At 44.7% G+C, this 9,899-nt stretch overlaps 1 protein-coding gene across 1 annotated transcript in view; it reads left to right on the top strand.

Moving 5' to 3' along the window:
* The window catches only part of MFSD4A (major facilitator superfamily domain containing 4A), a 35,562-nt gene extending 26,587 nt beyond the window's left edge, over positions 1 to 8,975 (top strand). Inside the window, exons 6-10 of the mRNA XM_065404088.1 lie at positions 967 to 1,140; positions 3,787 to 3,934; positions 4,530 to 4,600; positions 6,564 to 6,684; positions 8,911 to 8,975. Coding sequence (XP_065260160.1) covers positions 967 to 1,140; positions 3,787 to 3,934; positions 4,530 to 4,600; positions 6,564 to 6,684; positions 8,911 to 8,975 — 579 coding nt within the window. The remainder of the gene's footprint in view (positions 1 to 966; positions 1,141 to 3,786; positions 3,935 to 4,529; positions 4,601 to 6,563; positions 6,685 to 8,910) is intronic.
* Positions 8,976 to 9,899: the final 924 nt, after the last annotated feature.

Raw genomic sequence — 9,899 nt, forward strand, 5'->3', positions numbered from 1 at the left:
ATAGTTAATTAAAGTGGAACAGTTTCAAGAGGAAAGGTTGAGAGGGGTGGGGGCCCACATCAGAATACCTTATAGCCCAGCAGTTGGGCCAGCTGCTTGAGAAGTAGGTGGCTGCTATTCAAATCCCTTTTCCTCCAGCAGCCAGGGGGTTGAGTCAGCCTCTCCCCCGGCCGTGGTGAGTACCCAAACCACTAGACGATAGAGTGATTCTCAGGCTGTCTGTGGCCCCACAGATGAAGAGTAGCCTACATCAGAATATCTCCTATATTAGGGCACTTATTTGAGAGACAACGGATCCCTGTTCATCTCCATCCCTATAAGGGGCAGGGTGGGGGGAGGGTGAAAGAGAGAGAAGCAACATTATCCCATTCAGGTGCCCATTTCCATGTGCAGACAAGTGATCATATCCGGTAAATCAGATGCAGGATTCACGGCTCAAGATTTCTAACATGAATTGACGATCCTTATATTCTGAACCTGGGTAAGCATCCCAGCTGCGCTGCCCCTGCATGCACACATCTCCTCGCTGTGCTGTGTCTATTTGCTGCAGCTCAGTAACGTTAAGGAAAGGAGGATACATGCAGCATCCTGTCTGGAGACTGAGGTTCAAAGCCAGACTAGCATAGCTTACAAGGGGAAAAGTTTGTGGTGGCCTGCAGGGGAGCAGCATTGTTTCAGGGCAGGGTACAGCTCTCTAAGAGGTTTGCATGGCATCCCTCACTTTCAGAAGCAGTAAGTTTCCCTTAGGGATCAGTCCTGCAAGCCCTCCATGGACTCTTACTTGGATTGTATGCTCTTTGAAGCAGAGAGTAGCTCTTTGTTCTGTGTTTGTACAGCACCTATCACAATGGGGACACACTTATAAACAGTATCACAGAGGACATATTAGAGCAGGCCTGTATTCTTCAGGAGGCTAGGCCTATGAGATGTAAAATTAACGCAGAGTGCTGTTTGCTTTTCCTGCAGGGCGAGTACTCTGGGTTCGTATACAGCTATGCAGTGGAGGAACCTCTCTCTGTGGTTCACAAGGTGGCTGGCTACCTGCCGAGCTTATTCTGGGGGTTCATCACACTAGGCAGGCTCATCTCCATCCCTGTGTCCTACCGAATGAAACCTGCAACCATGGTGTCCATAAACGTGGTAAGGCAAACTTTACCGTCACCCTCTGCGGAGCGCTTCTGATCTGGAGGGGAAAGGATCATCCCCAGAAGTGGACCAAACTAGCTCAAAGGCTTGCTTACTCTGGGTATTCTTGCACCAACATAGCCACATCTTCCTTATGTGGATATGTGCACCAGTGCAAGCAGTGATTTGCACCCCAATTTAGACTAGGCTGCACAGGCACAAATCACCGTTGGGTCACAAAGAACCCAAGACTAGACAAAGGGCTTAGTCTGAAAACATTTTTTAATTTTTATTGCATTGTTGGTTTCTCTCATAGGCTAAAATCTGACCTACTAGAACTCAGTGGAAGTGTTGAGTGATGTGGACGTCAACTTTATTTACTCTTATGTCCTGTGACAGAACAGCAAAAAACTCAAAGTCCATAATTATTTCAATGCAGCCCACCCTGCCCCTAATTATACTTGCACTGTCCCTCGGCTTATAATGAAATCGTTCTGTAGAAATAAGTAATTTAACTGAGTGCTCCAACCACTCTATATTGTTGTCTAGTAATTAGGCAATGTCATGATCACAAATGCAAACTAATGCCCATTGGAAGGAATAATTTTAACTACTCCATCTACTTTGCTGGGTTCTAATGAACGCTAATCACTTGGAAGGGGGCTCTGCCTGTCAGTGAAATGCTCAGCATGCAGGAACAGTCAAAAAGCAAACTATGTAAGGATGCGTAAGGAATGGAATAGAAAACGCTCAAGTTATCATGCCCTTATGTAAATCAATGGTGCACCTCCACCTAGAATACTGTTAGCTGTGGTCACCCCATCTCAAAAAAGGCGAAGCAAGATGGACTAGAGACAGGCAACAAAAATCATTAGAGGCCTGGAGAGAGTGTTATGTGACAAGGGATTGAGAAGATTTAGAGTGGTTAGAAAGGAGGAGACGAGACATGAGAGGTGGGGCACAGAAATTCCAGCTCTCCTAATCACCCTTCCTCCTAATATAAGAACCAGGGGGCAAACAGCTAAAGAGAAACAATTTACCAAGATTTGTGGTGGATTCTCCACCCCTGGCAATTTTTAAACCAAGACTGGATGTTTTTCTAAAAGATCTGCTCTCGTTTAAATAGTTAATTCAGGGAAGTTCTCTGGCCTGTGTTATATAGAAGGACAGACTACATGATCACAGGGGTCCCTTCTGGCCTTATAATTATCAATCTATATAAGGCAATTCATTTAAAATTGGTGGGAAAAGGAAATCTTTTATAGAATGTATAGTTAACCTGGGGAATTCACTGCCACAAAATACATGTGAGGCTAAGAGCATGGTAGGATAATGGGGAAATGGGATTGGATATTTATGGGTCTAATTTTTCAAAAGTGACTAGTGCTTTCTAAAAACCAAGTGCTTTTGAGGTGTTTCAAATTGGGCACCCAAACACTGAGGCACCTAATCACAAGTCGCTTTAAAAAAAATCAGGCCACAGAGAAACAGCCACATTAAGTCATTTTTAAAGATTAAGAATATCTGAAGCCAGAGGGCTTCAGAACATAAACCAGTCACTAACTGCCTGAATTAGGGAGAAACTTCCCCCTACTGCCAGGTTATTAGTTATTTCCATAGTTATGACCATTCTTGCACTTTCCTCTGAAGTGTTTTACTAGTCACCAGACTAGGTAGACCACTGGTCTGATCTGGCATGACTGAAGATCTGAGGGCTAGGCAGCTGGACTCCTGGGTTCTGTTGTTAGCTAGAACTGATTTGGGGGCTCCTCCTAGTCCTATTGAATTTATTGGAAGTTTTGCCTTTTACTTCAATGGCAACTGAATGTGCATTATGCAAGTTTACCCACCGATAGAAAATTACGTACCTGTTTTAACTGTTTGTGATCACTGAATAAGATCTGTTCTAAAATTGCAATTATTAATATTGTATGTACACACACTTGACAGTCATTTAGGATTAAAATTTAACTTAACTCTAATATTAAGTTAAATTTAGAGGAATGGCTTTTAGGTTCCAGATTGCTCTGTGCGTGTGTATACATGCACACATCTTTAAAACCACCTATCGCTCAATCCTGAAGGAATTAAGGGGAAAAAACAGCACCTTCATTTTTGACTGAGATTACAAAATTTGGTGAGAGCTCCCTCTGCTGGGTTGTCACTAGCAATTCAGCAAAATAGCACAGAGTTGTGACTTTAATAACAATTGTGTGCAAATGAGGGAAATCGCAGAAATCTGCATTTAAGGCTCACTAGAAACACCAAATGCAACATCTCGTAAATCAGAGGGTGATCTTAATTCTTTGTCTAATGAACTTGGGACAGATGGTTTTGCTTGGCTTTTTGACCAAAATCAAATGTAGTTGGCTTATGTCCCTCTAGTGAGAGTACTGAATACTGCATTTGAAGGTGAGTAGACTGATCTCTCTAGCTGTGAGCTCAGTCAGTGAATAGGGTTACTACTATGTGACTTGCAGATTATGCCTGTAACTCAGTTTTTCAAGAGACAAAGCTCAATTGTCTATCTCAATGAGACCAGATAAATCTATTTCTTTTCCAGTCCCTTAACTAGTCTTTTTAAAAAGCCCACTAGAGCCCAGTGCTACCTCAGCATTTATTTTCTTCCCTGAAAGTGACTCTGGGCTTGTATTGTTGCAGGTTGGAGTGCTTGTAACTTTCCTCCTGCTCCTGATTTTCTCCTACAGCGTTGTCTTCCTGTTTGTGGGCACAGCGTGCCTGGGTCTGTTTCTCAGCAGCACCTTCCCCAGCATGCTGGCCTACACTGAAGACATCCTCCAATACAAAGGTGAGCATCCCTATCCCCCGTCAGAGTTTGAGCAGAGAAAATACCAGCAGCAAGCCCCTTTCACCTTCCCAAGATCATGCTTTGCAGGTTACCCAGGAATAGCTCTAGCTAAATTAGGATGTTGATTTCCACTACCAGTTACCACCCCGTGGAACCATCCACAGCTCCTGGCTCCATGCACCAAGCTGGTAGGGTAGATATGGGCGGAAAATGAAGAATGAATGGCGAACAAGGAACACAGGTACTTCTGTACACAGTGGAGAGTGGGAGGATCAGATAACTTTGAGCAGGGGGTTGGACTAGATGACCTCCTGAGGTCCCTTCCAACCCTGATATTCTATGATTCTACTGGTACCCTTGCTGGCTGCAGCCATTACTTTTTTAATATCCTCTGCTGTACGTAAGGAAGCTGAGGGCTTACAGCACAATAGGTTGCCCTGCAGTAACTTGCGGTGTATACAAGCCTTGATTTGTGCAGGCTCATGAATGTAGAACAGGTGGGTCTCACCTCACAGAGCTCTAGCCTGGGGACATTCTTGGCCCTCTGAAGCTATTCATTTCGGCAGTTCCCAGAACTTGTACCATTTGTTTTCAGGCTGTGCCACGACAGTGTTAGTGACTGGAGCTGCAATTGGAGAGATGGTGCTACAGTTACTGGTGGGGTCGGTAAGTGCAGAAAAAAGGAAAAACCCAGGCTATGACCTGAATGGACTAGGATTTTAATTCAAGCACATAGAGAGCTGTGTTTGAGTGAATGGAAGTCTTAAGGCTTGCCTACACAAGATGGGGCGTACATGTACCCCGCAACAGCCTGCTGCCATGCACTAAAAGTCCCCTAGTGCACTTAGTGGATCAAAGCACACTAGGAGGCATGTATTGCACGACAGCGGGTTTACATGAACACTTAGTGCGTGGCCGATTTATACGATCACGCTCGGACAGTTCTGAAAGCTACACAATCATTCCGCAAGGAAAGAGGGGTCAGTCTTCTGTAGAGAAAACAGGCAATACAATCAATGGGAGCTGCTAAGATACAGCTACCACCAATCGCTGAAGAGTGCTAGGTATAATTAGAGACATGCCCACAACTGCAGCAGTATGTCTACAGTGGAGCTGTAGTTTCCAGGTTGGGTAAATCTAGCCAAAAAAAGCAGTATAGTCATGGTGGGACGGGCTAGCTGCCCCACTCCATACCTTACCATCACCAAGCAATGCTACTGTGGTTATAGGTTGTTTTGCATTACCTCTGGTGTTAGGAATTCAGTTGCCAGAGTTTGGAGAACTGCGGAGGCAACATATGCATTGTGTGATGTTCCTTAGAGCAGAAATGCCCTGTAGTGGGGCAACTGCCCCCCTCCGATAGGCAGGGGTTAAAAGCAGCCAAGCTAGGCTGATTGGGGAAGCAGCTACAGCTGTGGCCAGCTCAATTAGGGTCCAACTGGCCCTGATAAGAGGGCTGTGGGCCAGAAGCTGGAGGAGTCTCTCTTTCCAGCCCTGGAGGGAGAAGGGCTAGCTACCTACCTGAGAGGAAGGTACCTGAACTGGAGCAGTGCTGGGGAATAGGTAGGGTGACTAGACAGCAAATGTGAAAAATCAAGATGGGGGTGGGGGTAATAGGAGCCTATATAAGAAAAAGACCCAAAAATCAGGACCGTCCCTATAAAATCAGGACATCTGGTCACCCTAGGAATAGGGCAAGAGAGCTGAGGAGCTCCAGCCTGGTAAAACCCCAGGCTGCAGGCCTTGGGGAAGGCCTACAAAGGTACTGGGGCTGCAGAGATACAGCCTGGAAATAGGCAAAGGCAGCAGGTCCTGCCCCCTTGCCAATGATGAGTGGCCATTACAGACTGCAGTCTGCCCCAGTGAGTGGGGACTAGATAATCACTGGCAGTAGCCACTGAGGCAAGGTGGGTTTGGGGAGTTGGGGATTCCCCAGGAGGGGAGACCCAGCATGTGGGGGTACTTTGGGGGCAGAACCTTGAGGTAAAGGGGCACTGGGGTCCAGGAGGGAGACAGGGCCTGAGGCAGGTGAGACACTGGCCTGCAGACGGTGCTCCGTATGCTGGAAAAGAGCTAATTCCAAGATGACCAGCAAGAGGTGCTGTGGCCGTGAGTCAAGCTTAGCTACGTGCCCATAAATGTAAATCTACCCAGCAAAAGCTCAACTCCCCACTGTTCTTTCCACCATGAGTTTGTATAACTTTATTTGGGGGGAGGAGTAACTAGAGTCTGCCAGGTGGAGAAACGGGAATATCAATTCACCTTGTATCTGGTTCAGGTAGGTCTTGGTTAGGCCATTTCATGGGCAGGGTTTATTTGTAGAACACATATATAATACATGTGCACAAAATGGGCCATCTGTACAGATGGATAGCAAGAGACTCTATAGAGACAACACAGCCTGTGAAAACAGATGGGCCTTGGCACCTGCCTTGCAGGTCAACAGATTGGCTTGGCCAGACCAGCAGGGGAAATGGATTCCTGAGCTGAAGGTTCCCCTATGTTAAACAAAGGAACATTGCTAACCTCTGCCAGGCGCTATGTAAACAGCCTGCTGCTCCCTATGGCTTGCCCTGGTATGAAGCACCTCTCTCACTGTACTTAAGACCCTTATTTTTCTTTACTGCAGATTATCCATGATCAGGGCAGCTACAGTTTCCTGGTTTGCGGGATGATCTTTGGAGGTTTGGCCTTTACGTTCTACACTTTCCTTTTGTTTTTCCACAGGATGTACCCCAAGCCCTCATCAGGTAAGAAAATGCCAGCAGTTAGGCCTACTTTAGAATGACAGGAAAAATGACATGTGCATTAACATACAGCCAGCATGCAGCGTTCCAAGTAAAATGCAAGGAAATGTTTATTTTCCTGCTGCTTCCTGTTCCCTCTTCCTGCTCTGACTTGCCCACAAAACCCTGGCAGACACAAGTCTGAGTCTGCTTTCTTTTCTGATATGGGAAGACATTAAGCAGGTTTTGGGGGTAAGGGAGGAACCATAAACTGAGTGGGATGATAGCTGAGAAACCAAATCATTCTGCTATCTAACTAGTAGAAGCAAGTCCTGACAGTTGCAACCTGTACTGTCTCTCTGGCCTGCTTCCCAGCTAAGCCCAGGAATAATGCAACCTTCCCTCTGAAAGACAAAAAGCCAGAGCTTGTAATAGTGTTGATGTAACATGCTTAGACTTGGTGCCTCGTGACATTTTGTGTAACGAACTAGAATGATATAAAATTAACATGGCACCCATTAAATGCGGTGAGTGGATAGGTCTCAAAACGTAACTGCAAATGGGGAATAGTCACTGAGCAGGTGTTCCCAGTGGAGTACTGTAGGGATTGATTCTTGGCCCTATGCTATTTAAACATTCTCATAAGTGACCTGGCAGAAAACACACAATCAGTTTGCAGATGACCCAAACGCTGGGGGAGTGATAAATAAGAGGAAAGGTCACTCACTGAGAGCAATCAAGAGCACTTGGTGAACTGAGTGCAAGCAAACAATATGTTTTTAATACAGCTAAATTTAAATGTATACATGTAGGAACAAAGAAGGTAGGAGATACTTACAGGCTGAAGGACTGTATTCTGGGAAGCAGTGAGTCAGAAAAAGATTTGGGGGTTGTGGTGGATAATCAACAGAACATGAGTTCCCAGTGTGGAGCTTTGGCCAAAAGAGTTAATTCGATCCTGGGATGCAAGAACAGGAATCTCAAGTAGGAGGAAAGAGGTTGTTATACCTCTGTATTTGGGACTGGGTGACTGCTGTGTCCAGTTTTGGTCCCCACAATTCAGAAAGGATGTTGATAAATTGGAATGAGTTGCAGAGAAAGGCAATGAGAATGATTAAAGGATTAGAAAACATGCCTTTTAGAGACAGATTCACAGAATCCTAGAATCTCAGGGTTGGAAGGGACCTCAGGAGGTCATCTAGTCCAACCCCCTGCTCAAAGCAGGACCAATCCCCAGACAGATTTTTGTCCCAGATCCCTAAATGGCCCCCTCAAGGATTGAACTCACAACCCTGGGTTTAGCAGGCCAATGCTCAAACCACTGAGCTATCGCTCCCCCAAGTGCTCAAGGGATGACATGATTAAGTCTAAGTATCTAAAATGGGAATAAATATTTAATAATGGGCTCTTCAACCTAGCAGAGGAAGATATAACACGATAAAATGGCTGGAAGCTAAAGCTAGACAAATTCAGACTGGAAATAAGGTGTAAATTTTTAACAGTGAGTAATTCATCTTTGGAACAATTTACCAAAGATTGTGGTGGATTCTCCATCACTGACCATTTTTAAATCACAATTGGACATTTTTTAAACTCTGCTCTAGGAATTATTTTGGGGGAATTCTATGGCCTTAGTTATACGGGAGGTTTAATCTAGGAGACTAGATTATCAGTGTGACCTAATCTGGCCTTGGAATCTATGAAGTGCCTTAGTTGCAAACTCTACCTTCCAAAGAAAGCAGCTGCCCATCTAAAGACAGCATTGATAAATTCTATCCAGGTGAGAGACGGGACATTTCCTATGTTGTCTCTGACACAGTGGGCTCTTACAGCACCCTTTGCACCAAGATCACTGTTCCCCAAAAAAGGAATTAAGCCTCACGACACCCCTATGAAGTAAATCCATTTTGAAAGCAAGTGAAGAGAGGTCCTGCACAATTGTGACTTGCCCAAGATAAGTCAGGCAGCCCCAATGCTGGGAATAGATTCAACTCCTGCTGTAAAAACCATCCGACACGCCTTCACTTTTCACTGATTGGCACTAGGGGTGCCTCCCAAAATTAAATGCTGCTACCTCTCGAAGGCAGAGGAAACCACCTCTGGACCAATAACTTCAAGAACTACTGCAAGTAGGTATCCAATAGAGCAGAGGGTCTATTTTATGCATTTTCTTTTAAAGCGTGTTAGAATGAATGCTCATTAGTTCTGCACATAGTGTCTACTGACAGGTGAACTAATCTTATTTTGCAGAGGTGGATGCCTCCTCACCTGACAAGCCAGCAATGATGGGTGACTCTGGACTTTATCAGGGCTAAAAAGAAGGCATAGCCCATGACATTGAGTTGTATGTATTTGCAATAAACACAAATCATCAAGCGTTACCAGGAAGGATGATTTCACACTAATTACATGGCTAAATTACCTGAGTTTTCTGCAATCAAAAATGTTAAATTTGAAAACCAACCAAACATCCTAAGTCACCTTGGGAGGCTAAGTACAGCAAGCAGAAGTTGCTTGGGTCTGTTATTCCACTAAGATGAATGTCAAACTGCAGAATCCTGTATCCTGGAAATCAGCAATTTATGGCAGCTTGGTGAAGAAAAATTGTAAGCAAGCTTCCCTACAGAGGATAGGCTGGAAGTTGTAAGTCTATTACTGTTTCATGGTTCATATTTTGGGTATCACCTGGTTTAGAGTTACTATAACCAATAGGTTTCTCTATTGGTGTGTCAGCATGGGACCCATTTGTAGCCATGGTCCTGACAACCTACAGCACCAATTCTAGCTTTCAATTAATACAGAACAACCCTCTGCATAATGCTGTGCTCCAAGAGTGGTGCAGAATTAGTTTTCCAGCAACCAGACCTGTAAGAGTATCCAAGCTTCAACGGTGCTCCCAAAGGGGAAATCACAATATTAGCGGAAACACCAGGAGCACTCTGATAACAGGATCCATCTATATTACACAGTATCAGATATGTTCATTGCAGCAGAGCCTTAATCAATAGGCTCTAGCATACTAAGTATTTAAATTAGTTATACAGCAGAGGAAAGAATGAGTTTTGCTGGTTTATTTTTGCTTAAGTCATTGGTAAGCTGCAAAAGTGTCTGGTGCAAGTAGCAGTATTTTAGGGAGGTTTGTAGTCTAGCTTCTATCTGAAACCTTAAGCAGGTGCATCCAGGCTCCACCTCCACCCATTTAATCTGTGCAATATCCACTACAAAAGGTGCCTTCCATG

The sequence above is a fragment of the Emys orbicularis genome, chromosome 4 (assembly GCF_028017835.1).
Source record: "Emys orbicularis isolate rEmyOrb1 chromosome 4, rEmyOrb1.hap1, whole genome shotgun sequence".
In the NCBI taxonomy this organism is placed as follows: Eukaryota; Metazoa; Chordata; order Testudines; family Emydidae; genus Emys; species Emys orbicularis.